This window comes from Amborella trichopoda, chromosome 8, assembly GCF_054954075.1.
Source record: "Amborella trichopoda isolate Santa Cruz 75 chromosome 8, AtrichopodaSantaCruz75HAP2 v2.0, whole genome shotgun sequence".
Taxonomy (NCBI): domain Eukaryota; kingdom Viridiplantae; phylum Streptophyta; class Magnoliopsida; order Amborellales; family Amborellaceae; genus Amborella; species Amborella trichopoda.
Window position 1 is genome coordinate 27599195 of NC_142343.1, and position 27819 is coordinate 27627013.

Genomic DNA, 27819 nt, shown 5'->3' on the forward strand with positions numbered 1-27819 from the left:
TTTTGTTATGTACCTATTGACGGTCAATCTGGATGGAAATATTTTATCATGCATGATAGGGCCTATCCGTTTTCTGATTGACGAGAGTCTTGACAGAAACTATTTGGTTTCTAAATTCTGTTTTGCAGCTCAGCTACACCAAGAAACAAGAGGAAAGACATTTTCGTGGGGTCATCAATTTGGAGGTGTGTACCAAATTTAAATTATAGTTACGTGCTCTTTTTAAATAGCTTTAAGAAGTTCTTTTCTTGCTGCTGGGTGGCTTCTACAGGTCTTGTTGGACATCTACTTCTTCCTCTCTTAATTTTTTTTTTTTATCTTTTCCTTTTTGTGAGTAAGAAAGGAGATACTGAATTTTGATGATAGTAGGCAATTGTAGTTAGTTAAGAAGGAGTTAAGTACTAGTAGAGCGTATTCCCGAAGTACTCAGAAGTATGCTGTTGAAAGAAGCATACCACGGTTAGTTAACTTTTGGGACCTTTGCATGGCAGCCTGCTCACTTGTTGAAGTGAAGCTTTTTGGCAGTTGTTGACATTCTTCTTGTTGAAGCATTTAGTTTCTGCTAGACAAGGAGTGAGGAACATGACAAATATGGGAATTGTTAGTCAATTGGCATAATCTGCCCATGTCTGTGGGTATCCCTGTTTGTAACATGCCAGCGGAAAAACAGATTAGGATCTTATAGATATAATTTGTTTTATGTTGTATGAATACTTTTTATGCTCATGCTCTTTCACTGGGATGCTGCGTGGTTTTTTTTAATAGTTTAGGTAGTAGCTTGCTTCATTTGTAAACACGCGGATTTACCCTTTGCACACAGAAATAGCTGTGAAACTTCACTTGAAAGTAAAGCAGTAAAAGTCATTTAAGTGTATGTCCATTAGAAGCAATTTATCATACTGCACACTGTGCCGTGCTTTCTTCTTCTTTTATTTTGCTATTTTTTTAATTTTTTTTGTAGGTGACAACATTTTGGAGTTCCCCACTGCTTTTGACGACATCTTCTGAGGAACTCTTAGGATACTTCATGAAAGTTCCTTTTTACTTTGTTGCCATGTTTTTATGAATATTTAGATACACTCTGAAGCCTCACCCTTTGAAGTTTCTGAGCCTCTCTAGTTGCTTTCTGGAGTTCTTTTTTCTGGCTTGCTTCCCTGATAGATATAGGGCAATATTTTGACATTAGGTTGAGACCTATATGGTAGAGGTGAAAGTCATGCTTTTATTTCAAAGTTTACTCATGCAGGTGAAAATGTAGAATACCAGGTTGTTCAGGAGGAGGTTTCCATCAATCTGTTCAGTAAAAACATTTGTTAGTATGTTCTCTTGACCAATGATGGAGGACTTCATTCCCCTCTGTTTTGTGTATATCAGTAGAGCTGACATAGCTGAGGTCTCATCGCATGGAATGGACCTATCTTTTTGATTTCTGCCTGCTTCTGGCATCACATTCTCTATCTTGACGCTGCACGTGATTACTCACTAGATTTCTTATGATGCTCAAGGTTCTATATAATTTCAAAAAGGCTTATTAAAAGGTTTGGCTGGCCCCCACTGTTGCCTCAGGCTCATAGCATATCACATCTTGTACACCCATTTACTCCTTTCGGCGTATTAGTCTTTATATACTGGTCTTAATGATTTTATGGCTTTTGGTTTTCATTTAATTACTGTCTTTACAAGTTTGTTCCACCCTTCGTACCCTCTCATTTCTTTCCATCACTGACCTGAATTATGTAGTATTCTCGCCTCCTAGCAAAACTTTTATTACTCTCTTGATCTGATAAGTAGATTGAGGCCCTTTTTTCTGCCTATGTTGATGTTGCAACCGAAGTCCTTTTAGGTGTATCACTAACTTTTATATCTGGATCTTAATAATTGTCATTTTAGTAACTTTTTAATTTATTTCAAAATGCAAATATGAAAGGCTACCTTTTTTTTTTAATTGAATATTCTGCTGCTGCTAGAAGTCTTACTAGTAGGTCGTGTATAGTTGTCTGTGTTTTTTTATTAATCTGTATATGGTATAAGAGCAAACAAAATGTGTGGGGCTTCTGTATTGTAATTACTTGTTGATTTCCATATTTGAGTTACATTGGTTGTTTATTGGGAGCATCTTACCCTTTTCTTATGCTCATTGTTGCATGTGAAACAGCCTTATTGTAACCTGGACTAATAGTTATTTGCAGGACTTGAACTTGAAGTTGCACAGACCTTAGTTACCGGAATCTCTCCACCGACCTCGCGTTTTCGGTTTCAAAACCCGATTCCGCTTTTCCATTAAGGAATCTCCACGGAAACTGTTTTTCCGAACCAAGGAAGCTCGATTCCTTAACTTTGGAATCTCGATTCGACACATCTTTAGAAACCATCCTTCGAAACCAAGGAAACTCGATTTCTTAATTTCGGAATCTCGATTCAACGGATCTTTAGAGAACATTTATCGGAACTAAGGAAACTCGATTCCTTAATTTCGAAATCTCGATCCAACACATCTTTAGAAACTTGAACCCATTAATTGTAGGTAGATGTTTCCAAATATATCGAATCTAGATTCCACAGAGGATTAAATCTTGATTCCACGTCAATTGGAGTAGAAATTTTCTTTCGAATGCTTCTAGTGGTTATAGGGTTTCATTATTTTATTTGTGCCCACCCTGGATGGCCTTTACTTTAAATTTAAAATATAACTGGTAACTACAACACATACAATTAAAAGTAAAACCATGGCGTAAACACAATCCTATTTTGTCTTTATAATAATGAACCCAATATCACAATTTAGAAATGCTCGTCTTTTTTATATAATAACCGTAAGTTCAATAGTCTATACAAACACTTTAAAATTTGGGAAACCTTATAATTAGAGACATCCAATATAAATTTGAAAGTTGATGAGGCTCAAGATGTGCTTGTGGCTTCCTTCTCCATAAAAATGAAATCTCGATTCCTAGTAGGGGTCGTCAAACGCATTCCATAGTCCATATTATTATAAATCTCGATCTCAAACTGGCATGGATCTCTAATACATATATTTTAGAAACTTGATTCCAAATATGTTAGAATCATGATTCGAAACAACAACATATATTTGTTCCACATATGTCAGAAACTCGATTCGATTGATATCGGAAACTTGATTCCGCATATTAATTAATCTTGACTCCTGGAGTGTCAATTCCAAGGGGATGGGAATCCCGATTCCATATGTGGATGAAACTTGGATCTATTTCGGTCGAAAGACGAGTCTTAAAAACTAGGAATCTTGTTCCTAGGATTCCTATTGTACGAACAATGATTTCTAAGACAAGAATCTTCTAGCCGGCCGCGATTCTGTGATTCCGGTTTTTAAAACGATTCGGGTTCTCAGGTGTTTCCAACAACTATGGCACAGACTGGTAACCACTAAATACTATATCCAAATGTTAGTTAAGTTTTCCTAATCAAGTGGTCGATTTTTCTTTGGAGTGTTGCTCTGGTGCTTTAGGGAAGGGAATCTTGCTCCTTCAAGATTCTTAAAATTTGGAATCTCAAACCTTCCTATTAGGGATCAAGATCTTGAGTTACAAGAGATCCGGATTCCCTAGTATTGAAGTATAGTTTAACAAAGATGGTCAATGTTCAAAAAAGCGCAGTCGGGGTGCCTAGGAATTTTGGAGGCTTGACTGCCTAGGCAGCCGGGCGCTCGACAAGGACGGGTAGGGACTATTCACATAAGAATTTAAGATACTAGTTGTAATATGATTATTATTTATTAATTAATATCCATAAGATTTGGTTTTGGATATCAGATATCCACAAAATATCAATTTCATTCAAATTTTGTGACTATTCACAAAATATAAGTCCAAATCGATAAATGTTTAATCTACAAATATCTAAAAATATCAAAAAAGAGAACTAATAGGAGATCAAAACATCACACATTGTACAAAATAAGAACCAATTATTCATAAAATAATTGAATGTAGGACCAATTTCATCGTCCAAATGAGTTAATAATCAATTAATTACAAAAAATCAATCTTTCAACTACAAGTATGTAAATATATCATAAAAAAAAGTTAAAAAAAGTCAAAATGATTCAAAACATAATACATTATAGCAAAAAAAATCAAAACCCTTATTCAAATATCATAATGGCATAATGCTCTAAAAATATCAAAATGAAAATGTTGTCGACCCAAACCTCATCTATTCGATCGCCAAAAGTCCTCACTATTGACTACTAGAAGTTCCGAAAACTACCACTGAGCATTGCTTTTGATTTCGGAAGAAATCGAAACTTTATCAATCTTTTGATAAATCACCAAATAGAGGTTTTTGGGGAGTTTTTCTCTCTAGATGGCATGGATTTGGTTTTGGGGGTTTAGAATGTCCTTCAAACCCCTTTCCCCCCTTTTTAAGAGAGGGGGGTGGGGGGGGGGGGGGGGATTATATTTTTACCAGAGCCGAGGGCATTTCTCCACCCTCCGCAACCTGCATCGAGGCGGTGCCTAGGCGGCCGCCTTGACTGTAGTGCCTAGTCGGGCGCCTAGATGCAAGCTGCTTAGGTGCCCCACCTAGGCGATTGGACGCCTAGGCGGCTGGGTGGCCAAATTTTTGAACATTGAGTCTATTATAGCATTACACTATAGTATAGCATTATTGCATGGTATAGTCGTACAATACAATATAATAGTATGGTATATTACAATAGTATATATGTACACACTTTATTGTATAGTATATTATGTGGTTGTATGCAATAGATTTAAATATAGTAGAATATAGTATATTGCATAGCAACATAGTATTGTACATCAATGTGGTATGGTAGCATACATCATATTACTATACTAGTTTAAGTGCTTTCAGGGACCTCAAATTTTAACTGAATGGAGCTTTATTTTGTATAATTTGAGACTTCATCCCAATTAAGTTTGGATCGAGCTCCCCCACATATTGGGATCGAGATCACGCAATCCCTAGGGAGCTTTGTGCTTGTCATGATTCCTTAGTGTTGATCCCAATCGAACAACTGTGGTCTAACCATTTCGAGCTATTTTAAAAAACCAATGGAATATGTTAATATGCTGTGCAGGAATGTAATATAGAAGAAGTTGATGATGCTGAAGATCCTCCATCAAAGTCTTCAAAGGACTCTAAAAAAGCAAATGGGCCTGATTCTAAAGCTCCAAGTCTTGTGTTCAAGATAACCAACAAAGTTGCATACAAAACTGTTCTAAAAGGTGTGTCATGCATTCAAGTCATGCATGATATTGAGTTTTTCCAAGTAGATAGCGTTGATTGTGAGCAACCTAAATTTGTCTTAATTATATGCAGCACATAGCGCGGTTGTGTTGAAGGCAGAAAATATGGCGGACAAGATTGAGTGGGTAAACAAGATTAGGAGCATTATCCAACCTTCTAAGGGGGGCCCTATCAAAGGGGGTTCTGAACCTGGTCTACCCATACGACAGAGCCTCTCTGAAGGTTCTCTTGTAAGTATGATTTAAGTCTATGGTGGTCACACTCGTCTATTCCTGAATTGACTGATCCTGTATGGTTATTATGCTGGTGGAACTTGCTAATTTGTGACACTGGTTTTTATTTTTCTGGTGTTTAACTATAGAATGGACGCAAGTAGGCTACCAGTACTAGTTAAACCTGATATTTGGCATATTTATTTGCTCTGCTTTAATCCCAACGAATTTCATAGACGGAGCCTTAAATTTGGTCTATGAGTTTGAACTGTCAGTCAGATCCTTCAGTTATCTGGTTTATCTGCATTTAACTGGCTGGACACCCAGAATGATGATCAAAACCCAGATATGGCCAAATCCATTCTGAAGAAATCTTATCCAAAATCATTACGACTGGACTGGGAAACAGGTTGGATATGTCCAGAAAAAATTTTAAAAATAGAAAATATCAGAACTAACTGCTCTGGTTGGGTTGTTAATCGAGTCTGATCTGCCAGTTTCGACAGAATTTTCCAATCCTGTGATCAAACTGTGTCCTAGTTGCAGGTGCAGTTTGCTGTCAAGCTGGTGGACCACCCCAAGTGGTCCAGTCCCTTCTGCACAACCTTGATCTGTACAGGTTGGGCCTTTTTTTGTTTTTCACAAGGTTGATTGGGCCAGTTTGATTTGATCATGGGCTGGAATAAATTGAGAATCGTGTTCTAGGTTCTGAAGTAATAGACTATCTGATCATTTTTCATGCATAACTTGCTATGTATAGATCAAAATTCATAATTGAAACCAGTATCCTGACTAGTATGGGCGCTGGTTTCATTTCAGAGTATACCTTTGCATACTATGCACAATCACAATCAGATAGATACAAGTCCATGCTCATGTTCAGCTCTTTATTAGGTCTTTATCGGTTGTAGCTACAATTCATTAATTTGTATTCTCCCACATTAATAGGACACAATGGCTAGAAGGCCTGCAGATCCAGAAGAAGAGCTCAGGTGGATGTCTCAGGAAGTACGTGGTTATGTGGAGGCTGTGCTGAACAGTCTCGCGGCCAATGTTCCCAAAGTAAGGGGAAAATGTGCAGCTTTTTGAACTTGGTTCTTTTTCTCTCTCAATGGAAAACTTTTACGTACCCTATGTTTTTCACCATTTCTGAAATAGCAATATTTTGCAGGCCGTTGTTCTTTGCCAAGTTGAAAAAGCAAAGGAGGACATGCTTAATCAGCTATACAGCTCCATCAGGTAAAAGAGTTTCTGCTTTTCTTATTGTTGCTGTCTAAAGTGCAATGGCTGATCTATTTTTGTTTTGTATTTCCCATTGCTCGAAAATAGTGCTCAGAGCACGGCTAGAATTGAGGAATTGCTTCAGGAGGATCAGAATGTGAAGCGCAAGAGGGAGCGCTTCCAGAGACAACAGTCTCTTCTTTCTAAATTCACACGGCAGCTCAGCATACATGACAATCGAGCTGGCGTGGCCACCAGCTGGTCCAATGGGGGTGGTGGAGCAGGTGTGGCCCAGACTCTCTGTACTCTGTAGCAATTTCTGTGAATAGCTTTGCTTAAATGTAAATTGTGCATGTTGACTTACACAGAACTAACAGTTTCAAAAAACACAAAAGACTACCACAGAACTGATAAATGGCTTTGAATCTTTCTAGAAAACAGGCATGCTTGTGACAGAAGAACGGAAAATGCTGTTATAAAATGGATAAATTTCCTTAACTAATCAAAATATGTTTCATGGTTTGGTGTAATAGATTCCCTTGATGATCACTTGGCTATGTTACATGCAATGATTCATTCTTGAATAATTAAGACTTGCTTTGCAAAACAAATTTTATGGATCACTGATCAAATCTCCAAGATCGCTGATTATTCTTCATTTTCACCTAGTACTGATCAATTTTCATTGCTGTTTTGGGAAAAAAAATTCCTCAGCAAAGAAAATCTTTTATCCTCTTGGATTAATAATTGATTCATACAATCATAAAAGCTATAGGCTTTTAGTTGCACCAGGGGAAATTAGCAAATTGAGACATGGTGTTGGGAGAGAGAAAAACACAGAGAGAATAGAGAGAACATATTCGGGAAACCAAGTGGAGGCACTGAGTCTCCAGTATTGAAGCCCTCCACCCTCTCAATCCCATCTTTTGGCTAAAACATCATGTGGTTGAAGGATATGTCAGCACCTTGGGGTAGCTTTACAATCTATTTCATTATGCCTGTCAGATTTAAAGGAAACCCATTGTAGGGGTCACAAGAGGCCCATCTGATGATATTAATCAAGTCTTGTTAAACAATCATGGCTCCATACTTATCCCTGACAGATAGACTTGAGTGTCTGGTTTTGTCTCTTTTTGACAAATATTTGAGCCTTCCACTTGTCTTGGGCAACGGAAGAAGAGTCTATGGGATCCTGTGGAGAGGATGAAGAGGAGATTTGCAGCGTGGAAATGTAAGTTGTTTTCATTGCTGGGAAGGATCACACTTGCTAAAGCCACTTCGGCAAATATACCAGTATATTATGTCTCTTTTCTATATGCCGGCTAGAGTGGTTGATAAGATGGAGAGATTGTAAGGAAATTTTCTTTGGAGGGATGTAATTCGGGGCAATGTTCAAAAGGTCGGCCACCCAGGCCACTGGGCCCATGTGGGATGGTGACGTTGGGCGGCTGACTAGGCAGCACCTTGGCGGGCACCTGCCAGGACCCTTTTGACAATTGACAATTTGACAATTGCCGAAATTGTCATTATCCGCCTTGAAAGGGGGGAAATAGTATTTGAGAGGGATAACTCTATTCGTGCCCCAAAAACAATTTTTTTAGCTCAAAATCGAATATTTTTTAAGGATCGAATTCAAAGTTTTCTATTTATTGCAAAATCTAAAGGCATTCGACCCAGAACTCTAGAACTTTGTGGGGATTAAAGAGGCCACAAAAGAGTGCTTTTGGCAACTGAGAGTGACTGATTGAAGCCTATTTTTATTGCTTTCTGAAAGGTTAGTAAATTTAATTGTTTATGTTTAGGGTTTCATATCTTTTGTGAGTATTGTGTTATGTTATGTCATTTTCTTGTGTTTATTTTTGAAGTTTGGCTTTTTACATTTATGATGAAAATTCATGAGTGTTTTTTTTTTAGGATTTGCTTTTTTGTGATATAATATAAAAATATGTTTTTGGCTATGCTTGGGTTTGTTTCTAATTTATGATGCAAATTTAAAAATATTACTCTATGTTTGACTATGTTTATAATCTATTATGGAATATCAAAAACTTATAATATATTTTTGGCGATGTTTGACTTTGTTTCCAAAATTTTTGGCAATTTCAAAGTTTTAGTTTTTTAAACATGTAAATTTTAGTCAAGTAAAGAGGTTTTAAATTTGAAAATTAAACATGTAAATTTTAGTTAATAAGTAAACAGGTTTGAAATTTGAAAACCAGCGCCGTCCCGTTCCTCTCCCCAACAAAAAAGAAAAAGAAAAGAAATGCAGTGGCCACATAGGTTACTGGCGGCTGCCGAACCACCTCGGTGGCTGCCCTGACTTCTTGAACATGAACATTGGTGCAGGGCTATAGGTTTTACATTATTTGTTGGGAGAGGTATGGCTTTAAATTTTAGAGGTAAAAAAGGTAGGAAGCGCAAAAGCTACTAGGGTCCAATGGGGATATGTGATTCTGTATTAGCGAAGGCTTGTTCATTGCTTATAGGTCTGAGGATCTGTCCCTTCCAATTAAGAAGTCAATTGGTAGTAGAAGGGGATGGTCTTAATGTCATAAGATGGGTTCCTAAATATTCTCTTCCATGGAGGCTGGCTATGATTTTTGGTGAGATGTTTGATATTTTTGACACTACGATATGATTTTTTGCACAACATTCTTAAGGGACGTAACCAATAGTTGTTGGGAACGGGATTGGGATTGGGATTGGGATTGGGCGCGGGCGAGGGATTAGGACCAGGGGATCTTGAACAGTGTTTCAAAAAGCGCTAGGCGGTGCCTAGGAGGTCAGGGGGTCCAGGCTGCCTAGCGCTTAGGCGAGCGCACAGAACTTGGGTGGCCTACTGGAAACATTTTCCTTTTTGGGGTTTTCTCTCTCTAAAATAGCTTCTAATGGGTTTTAGATTTCAAATGAACCTAAAACTCACAATTTTGTTAGCATTAAAAAAAGACCCAAAAATACCTTCAAGGAGCCGCATTTCTGGCCCTGAGCGGGGCGCAAGCCTTGGGCTGCCGCAGGGGCGGCCGCCTAAGTGGGTTCAGGCAGACGCCTAGGCGGGCACCCAAGGATATCCGCCTAATTTGGCCACCTAGGCTTGGGCAATGCGTCCAGGCCTTCTGGACCGCATAGGTGGCCGCCTAGGCACTGGGCAGTCCGCTTTTTAAAACATTAATCTTGAAAGGCTAGAAAATATATGGTTGAGAGTATTGTCCGTGCAACATATATGTTGAGGTCGCCTCATGGAGGCATATCTGGAGGGAAGAAAACCAAGCAGCGGATTCTCTCGCTAAAGATGGAACAATGCTAGATGATGCATAATTCTTTGTTTCTGTCACTGTAACCTTTAAAAAGATGTTTTTGGATTCTACTCTTCGCACCCCCGTTTTCATAAGGGTTATGTTAGCTTTCCGCCTGTGGAAAGCATTTCTCCCCTAAACTCCGTACTTTTTTTATTTATAATTTAAAAGTTAAACTTTATCAAAAAAAAAGCATATATGTTGACGATAGAGATCCCCAAATGGCAGGGATCTGGATTCCGACCTTTTGGGATCTCGATTTCATCTTTTTGGTGATTTTTCTCTTGGTCTTTATATCTAGGACTATATATACTCTTTTAATAGGATCCCTTCATTTGTAACCAACAAGTAATGCAATTATGTCAGAAGTATAATTACACTGCTAGTTGGAGGAAATCATCAATTTGGTCGTTATCTTGATCTTTAAGTTATAATTGAGATCCCAAACAATGGGGATCGTGGTACCTAACAGTAGGGATCGAGATGCCAAAATTTAAAAATCGAGATCTCTTGAAGATCCCTTTTCTGGAGCTCTGGAGCGAGATTCAGCAGTAGGATTGCCACCCAGGTTGCGAGATCCTGACAACCATAGAGCTAACCAAGAGGTTGATACCTTGCTAGTGAAGGGGTTCTTCAAGAGTCACTGTAGGTGACATAGTTTCAATGTCGGAATCCTAAGATGTTGCCTTGACATCTCTTTACCCTTTTTATTTCTATTTTTTTAATTTTTTATTCTTTATACTGCTATTATAGTAATGGAATATTTTGTTAAGGAAAAAGTTTATATAGAGCCGAGGCTCTAAATAATCAAATTAGAGCGTACCTCAAAACTTTCACTAGAGGAGGTTGTTTTGATGCCCAAATATCATCGAAGTGATCATCTCGACATCAAGATGCATGGACATGATAAAAAAATGGATTTCAAAATTTGAAAATAATGCATATTGTAATGCATTTTTTGACCGTCGATTTTCAAGATTTTCAAGTTTTCATTGATCTGCTCGATCTACACTATTCTTGAAGCTTTAAATTTTATAATTAAAGATAAAAATGTATTTTAAGGCTATCACAAAGATTTCCAGTATTGAAATCACATTTCTTGACACTATTTGAAGGTGCACTTTACTTTGATTGCTTAGAGCCTCGGCTCTATACAAACCACACCTTTTTGTTAATATGATCAAAACGAAAAATCATGGCTCCATAGTAAAAATGGTTTTAACAGCCAGAGGCCATAGAGAAGAGTAGGTGGTTCCCCTAGAGTCGAGTTCCCGTGTCCTATTGAATGATCAAGAGTTTGTAAACTCAGCTGCAGTCCGAGTTCCCGTGTCCTATTGAATGATCAAGAGTTTGTAAACTCAGGTGCAGTCTTAGTAAGCCATCTACTTCTCAGGGACTTGGGTCCCCCACCATGCTGCACTCGGAGTTAAACTTGAAACTTTTTCTTGACCACAGCCAGGATATACTGATAAGTTCTGTGTGTATCATGAACTCTATAAATGTTGAGATTGTTAGCCCTTGATGATTCTGGATTTTGTTCCTTCTAATGCCCCACATAATATTAAAGGGTCAAATTCCAAGTTTGCGGCCCTTTGGAAGCACAAGGACTTGCTGGTTATTTTTTTTCTGAATTCTGGCTGGTTATTTACACACCCACTATGCATATGAATTTCTTGTAAGTAGACTCTCTTGTAGCTTATATCTTAGGAGATTGTGAGGTTTGCTATTACATGATTCCCATTAGTTAGACCTGGCACGTCCATATTATTCTGATTTTGGGCATTAAAATTCTCAGTGAGCAGCCCAAGGACCGGTTTGTCGGGTAATGATGAGTGGAGATCAGCATTTGATGCAGCTGCAAATGGACCAGTGGACCACTCCAACTCCTTGGGGGAGTCGAGGTTTTCTGGCAATGGCCACAGCCGACGTTACAGTGACCCTGCTCAGAATGGTGATTCCAGCTCCAACCCCAACTCAAGCAGCCGACGCACACCCAATCGTTTGCCGCCTCCTCCCCCTCCAACTGGTAGATACTAGAACAACAAAAATTGGTCAATTCTTATCCCTCTATTATATATATTCGTTCATTTGGGTGCTTTGGTGCTGCGTGGGTTTTTCACTTGCCCCTGTTATCGATGTCTCTGGTGTGGAGTGCCAGTGTTTGGAATTCCGAGGAGAGTAGGCTTGTGATCTTAGGACTTTCCAGTGTTATATCTGTCTTTTTCTATTATGGATTTCAAGGCTTGCTTGAAATCCCAATGGGGGCTGCGAGCGCTGGGCACTCATTCCTTGTTTCTCGTAATATTTTGTATTCTTCTTTTTTGGGACTTCTGTGGTGAGAAATTTGTAGGATGTAGAATTTTTGTTCATCTTCTTATTCTTTTGGTGTGAGGAGCTTGAGATATCCTGAAACCCCTCCTGAGCAAACTCTCTCTCTCTCTCCTATGTGCTTCTGCTTGTAAAGTTAATTTCGTTTCACTCATTTTAACTCTCCTTCTCTTGGGGCTGCTAGTATTTTGAGCAAGTTTTCCATTCCAGACATGAGCGTTTGGGCATTCTCTTGAATTTCATGTAAACGGTATATTTTGCCTAGTTGTCAAATCTAAGCACAAACTTATTAATTCCTGTTTTAGCAAAATAATTGCTTTGTGATCCGTTTATAGATTTAAAGAAGTGGAGACCTTTTTAAGGGACTTTGTGGAGTTGACAGTACAGCCTAAATCTAGGTTGCTCTATGAGCGCTAGATTACAATGTGGTGGGATGGAAGAGAAGATGTGAAGAAAAAGATGCAGGAGCGAAATGTGCATGTGAAAGAATGGACATATAGCGTATAGTCCGAAAGAATCGGGTAGCAATGGGTTGGGTTGGGTCCTTGTTGATCCGGTCCGACTTAATTTCACATGGAACTGGACCTGGATGGGGTCCAAGACCTTTGGACCCGTACCTGATCCAGACTTGGGTCTAGAAATTATAAAGATAAAAATTAATTTATATATATTTTATATCGGGTTGTGATGATTGTTACCTGTTGGGTCCAAGTGTTTGACTCGAACTTGATCCATTGGGTCCAACACATGGACTTGGCGGCTCTACCCGCCCCGATTGCCACCCCTAGAATTATACAAATACCATACGCGCGGGAAGTAATTTCGTGTCCATTTGCTATTGTAACACGATGAAAATAATATTTTATAAAATTGTGCTTGTGGAATTTGTATGATCCGAAAATTTGAAGGGTGTGGTTTCTATAAGGTTGCAACCTTAAACGATCCAATTAAGGTGCACCTCCAAATTTTGTCATAGCATGTAATGTTGATGTAAAAAATCATCAGAATTATTACAAAATATATTTGTATATTTAATTAAAAAAATTTAAACTTCATACAAGGTTAAAATCAAATAGATCTATAAACATACGAGAATCTTGAAAATAGATGGTTTAGATAATGTGTTGTAAAATATACTATTTACGGGATTCAACGTTTTGTTTTTTTTTCATATTTATATCTTGTTGTCGAGATGATAGAAGGTTATAACCTTTAAATCATTTTTTTCTTTAACATTGTTCACTTAATGATAATAAATGCGCCTTTACAAACTTAAAATCAATGTTTTCTTTTTAACATTGTTTGTAGAAATAAGGTTCTAGGAATTTACACGGTCTATTTTATTTGGTCGTTTCCTAGGGATTATGGATTACAAGTGGTGTACTAGAGTTTACTAGGCCAATATGGTTGCTACAGTTCAGGGTTACAGTTTTTGGGAATTTAGTGGTTTTAGGAATTAAAAAATAATCAATTTCAAATTGGATGTCTAAAAATATGAAGATATTAGTAAAGAAAACAATTAAATAAACCTATTAAAAAAAGACTAATAAAACTTGTACCTTCAAAGACAGATCGATTTGGTTGGATCCTAATGCATCAAGGGATTTTTATTTTTTATTTTATTTATATTTTCTTACAAAATTGAGATTTAAGTCACTTGATTTATATTAATTATTTTTAAGTTGGAAATCTAACTTTGAGAAGACAAAAGGTTAGGATTTGATGTTGGTTAATGTCTCTAATGGTGCAAGGAAAGGTTTTGAATTTTCTTCCATGAAGTCTTGAAGACGACCTGACTTTCGAATCTTGTAAAATTTTTTATTTTTTATTTGCGTAAACTGACTTGCAGTTTAAGAGGGTGGAATATCCTAAACCTTGCTTCGACCCATAGAAATGGTATATTCTCCCTTTCATATACTTTTTAAGTTATTCTATTTTGCTTTTCCCTCTTTCTACATCAAGTGGTATTAGAAATTCAAAAAATCCATCTATCACAATGCCCCCATAACCCACTCTGATATATTGCATTGATCATGAATGTTGTGAATCAATAAATTAAGGGGTTGTATACCATGAGACTATTTATCTTTATTACAAGGAAGTCGCAATTACTCCTACTCATTAGATGTCAAATTGGACGGCCTAGAATTAGTCATGGAATGGGATAATGTTTTTTTAAACTTTAGGTATTTTCAATGACACTCTTACAACCACTCATTTTGAAATCCAATGGACAAAAGTGATTGTGACATCTTTGTACAAAACATAAATAGTCTCTTTGTATACTTTCTCATAAATTAAAGAGAACATAAATGAAATCAAAGAAGAGTTTTTGAATCTACCTTGTCAAAAAAATATATTTTGTAAAAATCAATCGTTACAATGATATATCCCATGAGATCTGGCATGAAATATCAACTTAAGGATCAATGGAACTCGCTAAGTAACTTAAGCTAATCCCAAATGTCAAGGGCAAAATTGGGTAGAGAATTTTTTGAATAGAGTGACTTGCCAGAGGAGTTCAAAGAGAAATCATGACTATGCTTGTTGTTCTAGAGTTTCCACTTACAAATTTCACAAGTGTTTTTATTAATGGAGAAAGTTTATATGAGGTTGCAAGAAAGTTTATATAAGGTTGCAACCTCATACTATAGAAGTAAGGTGAACCTAAAAAATCCTCTAGAAGAGATTGTTACGAAGTTGGAGAACCCTCAAATTGATCATCTCGACATCTAGATGCGTGGATATGAAGGAAAAAAAGAGTTTCAACTCCAACAAATAATGCATCTTGTACCAAGTTATCAATACTATTTATTTTTTCTATTTTAGATTGTTTATAGACTAGCTTGAACTGTATCATTTTTGAAATTTTAAATTTAATAAATACAGAAAAAACTAGATTTCAAGTCATTATAACGTTTCTAATACTGAAACTACATCTCCAAGCAAATTTAGAGATATGCCTTGCTTCTACATAGGCGCCTTATACAAACTTCGCCGGTTAATAATTGATTCATTGAAATAGGAAAATTGCCTCAACGATATATGCAACTCCATCAAGTTTTCAGAAGGTTTATGAAGGATGCATCAAATGCTGCAAGCTTGAGGTCAAGCTTAGTGTACTCTATTTTGTACTTTATTATGTTTCAGGAGATTGAAATTGGGATTAGTTTGCCTTTTATTTATTTTATTGTTTTTCGTGTACTTTCTTTGGATATTTGTTTCTTGTTTTGATGTAGAAAATTGCAGGGCAGAGGTGGAAGTTCATTTTGAAAAGATAAAAGTGTTCGAATCTAATAGTACATAGTGTTTCCTATTACGCAAGATGGGGTTTCAATGTTTATTCTGTAGATACTAAAACATAGAAAAGAAAACTGATTTTTTGATATAGCGAAAAGATCTTTTATGTTTATGCTGTAGACTCCTTTGCAGGCATGGTGAAAAGATATTTTATGTTTATGCTGTAGACTTCTTTGCATGCATAGAGCATCTAGATATCTCAACTTTTGGGGTCGATTCCCCCTGTAAAAGAATATAGGGTGCAGTTTGCATACGGATGCATCCGTAGGTGTAGAGGTAAGGTGCACTTTCAAATTTTATCATGATATATAATTTTGATGTAAAATGTTCTTAAGATTATCTCAAAATCTACTTTTATATCTAATTATAAAATTTTAAATTTCAAAAATGGTTAAAATCACATAGATCTATAAATATATAAAAATCTTGAAAATGGACGGTGTAGATAATATGCTATAAAATACACTATTTCTGAGACTTAAAATCTTTTTATTTTTCATTGTCATACATCTCGATGTCGAGATGATCAATCAAAGGGTTTTTCAACATTAAAACTAAATTTTCCGATGGATTTTTGATAGGCATCCGTAGTTCTACATTATAAGGTAGCATCCTTATTAAACTTTTTCTAAAGAATATATAATATTCCCTTTTTTTCTTTTTATTTTAAGGGGAAATTATAAAAAATATATCTTAACTTTGAAAAATTTCCAAAAACTCATCCATACCCCTTTTTTGGATGAGTAGACAAAACTAGACTTCATAGTAGTCTTAGAACTGTGAACGCATCACAGTCTATTGAAACCATGATGGTCATGACGGGTTGTAAGTCAAATGCAGTTCTAAAGCATCATGACACTTAAAGAACTATAATGATTTATTGGACTATCACGGTTCTAATTTAACCACCATGATTTATTGGACTATCACGGTTCTAATTTAAGTGTCGTGAAGTCTCTCAATGACCATCACGGCTTTTTAATTGTCATGATACCTCAAAAGCCTAAATCGCCCATAACCATCACAGTAGTGAATCTACCGCAATGTCTACACGGTTCTAAGACTATCATGAAAATTATTTTGGTAAAAAAAAAAAAAATACAAAAAGTGAAAAAAAAGAATATGAATAAGGTTTTGGAAAGTTTGAAGTTTATTTCCAACAATCCAAAAATTAAAGTATATTTTTGATAATTTCCCTATTTCAATCCCTTTTTCTCCGAGTCCTGTATCTAACAAGGCCATGGGCCATAGCCTTGGCTAAAACCTAACAATAATAAGGCCTCCATAGTAAGGCCAACCTGGGGTAGGCCAACCCTGGCCTAGCTCCTTGCTAGACCTACTTCCATATTGTGAAAGTACCAGGTCTAGTACTATGTGCTAAAGTGAGGCTCTTGCTAGGGCCAAATGAAATATGTCATGGATGCATCCTCAATAAGATCACTTTTTCTTTTGTGGGACGAAGACCGCATCGATTCCAATACGCCCTTGTTCCCTCCCCCACTACTCTTTCTCCACTCCTACATATTCATGATTGAATTCAAGACCTCTTTGATGATCAAGTTTTAAATTCTATTTTTTAAGGGTGCATGGCCTTATATGCCATTAAAAAAAGGGTCGGGTGGACCATATAAAAAAGAAAGAGAAAACAACCATGGATGAGGAGGGAATAAAGAAACACTCAATTATTAGGACAAATATCAACATTCAAACCAAAAAATAAAAAAAATCCAGGTACATCAAAACCAAAATAGTCGGAATATCCACAAAATTGGTTCCCCTTTTTTTTTTTCCTAATGTACAAAACCCACCTAAAGGAGGAAAAAAAAAAAACACTGGGATTAAGCTCCTCTGTTAATCTAGGAAGAACTGATTAAATGAAAAATTAAAGGTAAGGGGTTACATAAGAAATAAGAGAACAGATAACTAATAGAAGACCTTGAAGAGTTGTAAACCACATAGAGTAGTAGAGATGAGGAAAGAAGAAAGATTGCAGAGAGGAGAGGAGGGGAGAGGAGAGGCACAGGGAAGAAAAGAGGGGAAAAACAACAGAATGGCATTAGGACCGAGTTATGATACAAAACATATACATATCAAGAGTGGTATTGTTCAGAAAAAAAAAGAAAAATGAAGAAAACCCAAAGAAACTACAGATAAGAAAAGGGTAATTATACAGAAGCTTGAAAAGAAATAAAACATATATGTTTACGGACGAGTATAGGGTATGAAGAGAAAATTAAAAGGAAGATATATATGGTTAGAAATGGATCCTGGATGGCTGGGCCTTGGTCATGCGGTTCACGCCCTGCGGCTCATCGTTATCGATCCTGCGGTTGTTTCGGAATGCAGCGAGGGCAATGACGTAGACTATGACCAGTACAATAAGCATCACAATGTTGAGGACTGCGACCTTCCGCCAGTCGTGCTTCAGGTTGGCGAGGACTGCTGCCTTGCATGAGTTGCAAGTATAGCACAGCTGAGACTGGTCATTGTTCCACCGGGAGCAGTCCAGGTCACCATAGCCCATGGTGCCGCCACTCTGATCCCACGTCGTCTCGTTGATGTACATGTACCCGCACACCGTCGGTGGCTTGCAGCAACCCGACTGCCAAAATCCACGCTTACTGGTTAAATTCAACTCTAAAGTTGACTCTCTCTCTCAAATTAAAAATCAAAACTGTCAAAAACTGTGTTCTTACTAGAAGAGTTGGATAGATTCATAAAACATACACAAAGAAGAAGACTAATTTTTGAGGGGATTCCATTATAGAGAGAGAAGCTCTTTGCAGCACTGGATTGATGTTCCCATGAAGCCCATCAATGTGTTCAAGAGCTCTCCTTCTATTAAATTCTAGAGAGAGCAAAAGGTCCTCCAAAACTCTACAGTCTCTACTTATGGTGGCACGAATCCCACCAACAGTCGAGGAGAATATTTTCGACATGAATTTAACATTCAATTGAATCTTCTTGAATCTGTATTAGTATCTAAATATTCCAGCTTTCTCCATTGAAAGTAGTTCAGAAACTAACAAAGAGGGGTGTTTCAAAGCTTGTGAACTTTCCCTAAACCCCTCTCTGTGGTTCATAGTAGATTTACTAATAGTAACATGTGTTTCTCATCATTTAAAGTAATTTTGAGAATAAAAGGACCGCAATTCTAGATCATTAATATACATAATAAGTGTTCATCATCATTTAAACTACAAGAAAACGAACAAGTCCACTAAAGATGGATCACAGAGTAGGAAAGATGCAATCAAAGAACCAATATCCAAAAGACAAAAAGAAAAAAAAAGAGCAAAAGGAACCATGTTTTGGGATGCCCTGTAAAGAAGTAAGGAAAATCAATCACCCATCTTCATAAACAGAGAAGCAATGAAGAGAGAAAAAAAACTATAGTCATTAAAGGAAAATCAAATACAAGAAATACAAAAATAGAAAACAGAACCAAAAAATAGTGAAAGAAAAGATACCTCGATGGGACTGAGATGCCTTCTGTAAAATTCATCAGCTGTTTCAGGCATATAACCATAATACCTACCCATTTTCTGGCAAACCTTGGCATCCCTAATACAAGAAACGATCTTCTCCCAATACTCAGGATCCGAAACTCTGTCCTTTAACCACCCTGAGTAATCAGAGAGACTGTAGTCATAATAAGCCCTGTTCATCATAGGTCGACCAGATCCCCGCGAAGTAACAGCGAAGGCGAAAATCGTGAAGCCAACTAGCGCGACGATGACGAAGAACATGAGAAAGAGATAGAGCCACAAGAGCCAGGAGATTCGATAACAGGCGCCCACGAAACCAGCAAGAGAGAGAACCATGAGGCAAAGGCCTATTATGATGATGGGCCATTGCAGAAATCTCAGGCAATCAGTGTTAGCCTTGGTGCTCAGCCATATTCCACCTCCTAAAATGGGGATTGATATGAGGAAGATTATGAAGTTTATGGCTCCTATGAGCCCATTGGTTGCTTTAAACATGTCCACTCTTCTTCTTCTTCTTTTTTGAGTTTCTCCTTATCCTTCTTTCTTTTTCTGGTCGCCTGCAAGTTCAGTAATTGAAGGATCTACCCATGATTGTGGATGGTGTTGCAGAGGGAGAGAGATTCCACTCCTGTTCTCTGTCTCTCTTACTCTCTACTTTTAAAGGGTTATGGAAGGACAGATGGTTATGCAGCGATGTCGTTTTCGAGGAAATATATAATACAGAGTAAGGCCTTTGGCTCTTCTGCACATGGGCGAGCATTAAGGGTGGCAGGGGGCCCGGACTAAGCCCCGCTAGCATCGTTCTGGCCCAATATCGTCGGATTTGCTTCGAAATCTTTTTTTGGTTTGTGAGAAAAATGAAGTAATTAGGTAATTTGACAGCAAAAGACTTATGATTTTTTTAAAATTTAATAAAAATAAATTATATATATTTACATAAAGAAAAAAGTTTATATAAAATCGAGGATATGAACTATCAAATTAGAGCCCAACTCAAAACTTTCACTATAAGAGGTTGTTTTGATGCTCAAATATCCTCAAATTGATCATCTGGACATCAAGATACATACATGGACATGAGAAAAACATAGATTTCAAGTTTCATCTTGTAGCGCATTTTTGGACCCTCAATTTTCAAGTTTTCATTGTTCTGCTAGATCTACACTACTTTTGAAGCTTCAAATTTTATAATTGAAGACAAAAATGTATTTTAAGGCTAAGATTTTCAGTATTGAAACCACATTTCTCTATACTATTTGAAGGTGTGCTTTAATTTGATTGTTTAGAGCTTTGAATCTATACAAACCACACCCTTACATAAATAATAAAAAAATTTAAAAATAAAGAAAAAAATATTGTTATAGAGACATTTCTTTGTTTTGACTGAAGCTGGACCTAAGTGGCTCAAAGCTGACCAAAGCAGCAGGTTTTGCTTCGCTTCGGTCCAAGCCTAAAATCCGAAGTCTTCAGCCTCTTCAGCTGAAGCAAAGCGAATCTGACAACACTGGTTTCGACCTTGTCCCCATAGAGCGTTTTAGATTTGTTTGGGCCTTCTGGGCTAGGCCGAGCTGGTCCAATCTAAAAATAAATAAGAATCGAATAAAAAAGAAAAAAAAAAAAAAGGACCGGGCTGAACCGGGCCGGCACTTGCCTGGCCTACGAGCCACACTATGTGGCCCAGGCGCTGTTTTTTTTTCTTTGTTTCTCACCAGGCCCATATCCGGCCCTACCGAACATAAAGCCTAAACTTTATGAAACAGAACTCGAGTTCAAACTTTATAGTAAATTGTAGTTTTTTGTTGCGTGAGACCCTCGCATCGATCACCATGACTTTGAAAATAGTTTTCAGAAAAATAGTTGTAGTAAAAATAATACAATTTTTAGCATATTATCTGGAATGTGTATTTACAAACTTAGTTGTACCTTGTGTGCTTCAAATTTTATAATTTTATTGTAAGGAAAAGCTAAGTAAGGTTTTTGGACGTCAAAAATGCATTATTTGGTTGCAAAAATACATTTCCTTAATTTTTCCGCAAGGCTTTCATACACCGAGAGAAAAGTGCGGATATTATTGATAATGATATATCCCACTTCTAAGTAAATATAGAAAATAAAATTGTGACCGGAGTACTACCATCAAAAGTGAGATATCCCCGTCCTAAGTAAATATAGAAAATAAAAGGGTTTGTATACGAAGAGACCAATTATCTTTAGTACAAGAGGTCACAAATTAGTCACAACCATTCGATGTGAAATCTGATGGCTTAGATGTATCGTAAGGTTCGAATTTTTTTTTTTAAACTTTGAGCATGGTCAATGGAATAAATGCAATCATCCAATTTCACATCCAATGGTCAAGATTAATTGTGAACACCTTGTACCAATGATAAATGATCTTTATTGTATTTTTTTCAAAATGAAATTGTGACCGTAGTACTGCTATCAAAAGTGAGGATATCCCATATCATACTCGGGAAATTTTTTTGGATAATTATCATAAATTTTTTCAATAAATTTAAAAAATATTTGAATTTATTGAAAGATTCTTATTGGAAAAAGTTTACATATTCCTAAGCTCTAATCAATCAAATTAGAGCCCACTTAAAAATTTTCACTAGAAGAGGTTGTTTTGATGCCCAAATATTCTCTCATCTTGACATCAATATGCATGGACATGAGAAAAAAAATGGATTTCAAGTTTTGAAAATAGTGCATCTTGTGATACATTTTTAGACCGTTAAGATTTTCAAGTTTTCACTTATCTATTGAATCTACACTATTTTTGAAGCTTTAAATTTTATAATAAAAAATAAAAATAGATTTTATGACTATCACAAAGATTTTTAATATTAAAACCACATTTCTCGACGCTATTTGAAGGTGTGCTTTACTTTGAATGTTTAGAGCCTCAGCTCTATACAATCCACACCCTCATTATTTTGTAATTGTCTATTAACTTTTTAATAAAGATGCTCTTCGTAATAGGCAGTTTGAACAAAAATGACATTTTACATTAGTTTGTGTTTTAGCACCGACCATCGTAGTGACGTGAAAGAGATGTGTACTTTATTGATGGTGATGCACGTCCGCGTGGAGGTTGAGTGTGGGTCCTGCCTGCCCTCTTTTCTTTCTTTGTTTTGTCGTGGCGTGTCTACTGACCGATATTAACCCAACCAACCGTTAAGAAAGAGGAGGCGTGGAGTGATGGATCAAGTAATTCCAAGGTAAATAGAGTTACAAAATTGATAAACAAAAATTAAAAAAAGGATCCGGTTTCTAGGCGGCGAGCACGCATACCGTAGAAATGTGGGCGTGGCAATAAATATATTTTTAAATATAATTTGATTTTTTTTTAGAGAATATATAATCTACATGGAGATTATGAATGTGATTTATTTTTTTTGAAAATTAAAAATAATAATCATATTAAAAAAACATTGGACCGTTAATTACAATTGTTTTGAGATGGACCACTTATTTACATCTAGTCGGCATGAAACAATTTTCTTTTTAAAAAAAACTTAGCCTTATCAAAGTATTGAAGGGAATCGGAGGGGACTCAACTGAAATTCTAATAGCTTGCTGTAGTGATGGCAATGGGCCCATAAACTTGACCTGGCCCTGTCAGGCCCTAAAAATATAGGGTCTGGTCCATAAAATGTGGCCTAAGGGCCCGGCCGGGTCAGAGTAATGATATGTCCGACCAAGTTTAGCCTGGCCCAGCTCTCTTTTTCTCTTTATTTTTGCTTAAATTATTATTTAGCCTTGCCAGTGATAGGGGTAGGGCCGGCCATGGGCCAGAGCTGGTTCGGGCCATGCCGGCCTTATAGGGACTCAGGCCAGCCCGAGCCTTATTCTTATCTTTTAGCAAACTTTCAATCCATATGAGATGAATCTTGGCATGGACGGGAGAGCTCATATTGGCAATCATAACTACTGGTCCAATATGTCCATCATTTGTCATGAGGATAATATTGAATCTTCCATATGGTGCTCCAAGAATATCTACTTTCTCTGGCAGCCTAATTTATGAGAGAGCATCTTTTGATTATTTTTTCGGGATATTACAGATTTTACTTGAAATGTTACCACCATGTCTAGGGAGAGATGAAGACACAAGGAATTTATATATGGAAAAAGTTTATATAAGGTTGCAAACTTAAAATGTAGACTAAAAAATCCATCAGAAAAAGATGTTTTACTATTGAAAAACCCTCTAATTGATCATCTCGATATCATGATTAATGAAAATGAATAAAAAAATATTTTTAGTTCCAAAAATAATGCATCTTGTAACACATTATCTAGACCGTCCATTTCCAAGCTTTTCGTATGTTTATAAATCTACTTGATTTTAATCATTTTTTAAGTCTAAAATTTTATAGTTAGATATGAAAATAGATTTTTATATAATCTAAGAATGTTTTACACCAAAATTATATGTTATGATAAATTTTAGATATGTGCCTTAATTGGATTGTTTAAGGTTGCAACCTTATAGAAAACACACCCTTTATATATATAGAGGGTGTAGTTGGCATACGGATGCACCGTAGCTGTAGAGGTAAGGTGCACCTTCAAATTTTATCAAGGTATATAATTTTGATGTAAAATGTTCTTAGGATTATCTCAAAATCTATTTTTATATCTAATTATAAAATTTTAAATTTAAAAAATGGTTAAAATCAAGTAGATCTATGAACATATAAAAATCTTGAAAATGGACAGTACAGATGATATGTTGTAAAATGCACTATTTCTGAGACTTAAGAATCTTTTTATTTTTCATGGCCATACGTTTCGATGTCGAGATGATCAATCAAAGCGGATGGATTTTAAGGTGCATCCGTAGTTCTACATTATAAGGTTGCATCCTTATATAAACTTTTTCCATATAGATAGACAAACTTTTATATATATATATATATATATATATATATATATATATATATATATATATATATATATATATATATATATATATATATATATATATATATATATATATATATATATATAAGTTTGTCAAGAGTTAACAATCCTTCAAAATACAAAGGTTAAAAGGTTAAAGTTAGACGGGGATGTGATGTGTGTATATATTAAAAAGATGATTATGTTTTTTTAAAAAAATTATCTTAATAGGTAGCTTAACTGTGAAGTATGGGCAAATTTGAAATTTTTACAAAAGTACAATGGCATTTTGGAAGTTAGTGTCATGGAATTTTATTTGTAGAGTGCACTGGTCTTTTAGTAAAAATTTCAACTTTACCCTTTATAGAGATGACAAAATACTAATTGTCCTATAATAATATTTACAAAGTTGTCCTTACTTAATGATGAAAATATCAATAAAGTAACTTTTCTAAAAAAATAAACTACAAAATTAGTAAATCAACCCTTCAGAACTCTCTCTATCTTGAACCTTTGTAATTTTAAGGGTTGTAAAGATTAGATTACAAATATATATATATAGAAACAGTTGGGATTAGCCCATTAGCTCACATGAATATATGAGCCTAACGACTCGGATGAATTTAGGCCGATCTAACAGTCACGACTTTATTTCGTATTTGAATTTTAATTTTTTTCTACAAATCTAAATTACTTGAAATTTTAGGCGTGTGTTCTTCTCATCAAGGTGCACCTAATAAAAATATAAAAAAAAATTATTTATAAAAAATAAATGATCAAAATACCCCCGAAATATTTTGGTGGTATTTTGGTTAATTCATTTCATGTAAAATATGTTTTTGATATGTTTTGAAGATTCAACTGTTTTTGATGAACACACTCCTAAACTTTCAAGTGATTTGGATTTGTAGAAAAAAAATTAAAATTAAAACACTACTGGACATCCATGATTGTTAGATCGGTCTAGATTCAATCCGGACCGTTGGGCTTATATGTTCATATGAGCTAGTGGGCTAATCCTAGCTTTTTCCTATATATATAGCTAGTGGGCTAATCCCAGCTTTTTCCTATATATATATATATATATATATATATATATATATATATATATATATATAGATAATCTAAAGTTTACAAACCTTCAAAGTACAAAGGTTCAAGATAAAGAGAGTTGTGAAGGATGTATTTACTAATTTTGTAGTCTAAACCTTTAAAGTACAAAGGTTACCTTTATAGGGCAATTTTATAAATATTATTACAATACAAAGGGTACTTTTGTCATCTCCATAAGGGGTAAAATTGAAATTTTAACTAAAAGACAATGACACTCTATAAATAAAGTTTCAAGACACTAGCCTCCAAAATACCATTGTACTTTTGAGAAAATTTCAAATTTGCCATTGCTTAATAGTAAAGTTACCTATTTTTCTTAATAAAAATGTAATGATTGTTTTGATAAATACATTCATCACAACCATTCTAACTTGAACTTTTGTTTTTTTAGGGGTTGTTAACTCTAGACAAACCATATATATATATATATATCCTATGAGAAAAAATGAACAATATTTTCGTCCATAGGCTCCGTACGATATGGATTAAAAGACCGCCATAGACATAATATATCAATTGTAGGATTTTTTCATGCAAAACAATATGAGATTCCACTACGGGCATAACATGTTCATTGTGGTTTTTAAGGCAAACTACAACGGCTATACCAGTGTTCGCAAAATTGAACTAGAACGGTTAGTCGGACATGGGCCAGGAGAATTTAACCGGCCTAACCAGCGGATTCAACCGTTCTAACCGGGCAAGTCCCGGGCGGTCAAAAAAGTGTTGAAAAAATAAAAAATAAATAAAAAAAATATCTACTAAAATATGAAAAGCATATAAAGAATGATTAAAACAAAACACATTCAAATAAAATTGAAAATTAATGAAAAAAATAGATTTGAACAAATCGATTTTTGAATTAAAGAATATTAAAAAAGGTAAAGAATGTAAAGAATATTAAAAAATGTATTACAAACCAAATTCCTTATTTTTGAGAATTTATATATATATATTTTTGAATTTTTTTAAATACTGATCGAACACCAAAACAGCCCAAAATTGGAACCAGTTAGTTGCCGGTTCCGATCTAACCGAGCGGTTAGCGGTTAGATCGCCCGATTTTTCCAACAATGGCCTCTACAGTTGAGGGGTGAAACACTATTGAAATTCGTCCACAGCCATTTTTATGACTTTTCATATATATATATATATATATAGGAAAACTCTTCCTAACGCCTATAAGAAAAAATGAACAGTGATTTCGTCTATCCTCATACCTAATAAAAATATTTAAAATTTTTGGGGGTATTTTGATCAATTTATATTTTACGAGTTATTTTTTTTCATATTTTTATTAGGTGCGTCTCACTAAGATGTATACACACTCCAAATTTCAGATCATTCTGATTAGTAAAAAAAAAAAAATGAAAAGTGAAAAACTACCGGACAATTGTGACCGCGCGATGAAGTTTGGATGGTGATGAGGGTAAGTGAGATCACTATTCATTTTATCCTATAGGCATTTTATAGTATCTTATATATATATATATATATATATATATATATATATATATATATATATATATATATATATATATATATGGGTGAGGTTTCTATAAGGTTGCAACCTTAAACAATCCAATTAAGGCGCACCTCCAAATTTTATCATAACATGCAATTTTGATTAAAAAATTCTTAGGATCAATGGTTTAAAAAACGGATCGGTGACCCGGATCGGGCTTCCAAAAAACCGATCCGGATCGGCGAATCGGCGATCCGGATCGAGAATGGGGTGAATCGGTCAGAATAAAGCTTAAAAAAAATCCAAAAAAATTATTAAAATTCATTATAAATATTGTTGTTTAGGAATTCAATAAGAAATGATGGTACTCCATTAAGAATTTTCATGTTTTTGAATGAATATGCGAATATCGATATGTTCTTTCCCTGCATGAACCGCCATTCAGCATTTAATTTACATCACACAAAAGGATAAACATATAATTATCATGGAATAAGTATATCAACATACATGGACTACAATAAAGCATAAAATTAGTACCATATGATCTAAAAATAAAATGATAGACGACGTTATTGTTCTTCTTGGTCACGCCGGTGCCATTGATTGAATTCGTTTAACAATTCATTGAATCGATCTAAAAACGAATGATCGATATTAGCAGGCGTCTGACTATTCCCAAATCCCTGAGTGTTAGTGTTTTGTTGTGTTCCCAATCTAAAATCCCCGAAGATTGTCCATCCTTCATGCTCACCTGTACTGTCGTGCTCATCCCTACACTGTTGCTGTTGGGACTTGATATGTGAATAATATGGCTGGGATAGGGTGGCCTCAAAATCATCATCTCTCTCATTTTTTCTTTGAATAATATGGATTAAAAAAAAAAAAACAAATTTTCAAAAAAATCGATCATGGATTAAAAAAAAAAAATCACAAATTTTCAAAAAATTGTATCATGGATTACAAAAAAAAATTCGATCATGGATTAAAAAAAAAAAATCACAAATTTTCAAAAAATTGTATCATGGATTACAAAAAAAAATTCGATCATGGATTAAAAAAAAAAATCACAAATTTTCAAAAAATTCAATCATGGATTACAAAAAATTCGATCATGGATTACAAAAAAAAACAAACAAAAAAAAACAAAAAATTCAATCGTGGATTAAAAAAAAAGAAAAAAACAATTCGATCATGGATTACAAAAAATTCAATCATGGATTACAAAAAACTCT

The 27819-nt window shown here is 35.4% G+C and overlaps 2 protein-coding genes across 2 annotated transcripts in view; one reads left to right on the forward strand and one right to left on the reverse strand.

Annotated features, from left to right (window-relative positions):
• Positions 1-12617, forward strand: part of LOC18433102 (dynamin-2A) — a 33319-nt gene extending 20702 nt beyond the window's left edge. The window contains exons 16-22 of the mRNA XM_006843198.4: positions 129-185; positions 5084-5231; positions 5326-5483; positions 6414-6527; positions 6637-6704; positions 6795-6970; positions 11775-12617. Of these exons, the coding sequence (XP_006843261.1) occupies positions 129-185; positions 5084-5231; positions 5326-5483; positions 6414-6527; positions 6637-6704; positions 6795-6970; positions 11775-12016 (963 nt within the window). The 3' untranslated portion in view covers positions 12017-12617. The remainder of the gene's footprint in view (positions 1-128; positions 186-5083; positions 5232-5325; positions 5484-6413; positions 6528-6636; positions 6705-6794; positions 6971-11774) is intronic.
• A 5025-nt stretch (positions 12618-17642) lies between these two features.
• LOC18433101 (tetraspanin-3) lies at positions 17643-19723 on the reverse strand. Its single transcript, XM_011624628.3, has 2 exons — positions 19078-19723; positions 17643-18209 (listed from the first exon to the last, which is right to left on the reverse strand). The coding sequence occupies exons 1-2, from the start codon at positions 19588-19590 to the stop codon at positions 17862-17864; spliced, it is 861 nt and encodes a 286-aa protein (XP_011622930.1). The 5' UTR covers positions 19591-19723; the 3' UTR covers positions 17643-17861.
• Positions 19724-27819: the final 8096 nt, after the last annotated feature.

Bases quoted from the DNA above. Each gene is read 5' to 3' on its own strand.
- LOC18433101 (XM_011624628.3), bottom strand. From the start codon at position 19,590: ATGTTTAAAGCAACCAATGGGCTCATAGGAGCCATAAACTTCATAATC. The intron at 18,210-19,077 runs GTATCTTTTCTT...GGATTTTGGCAG, and splicing joins GGCATCTCAGTCCCATCGAG to TCGGGTTGCTGCAAGCCACC.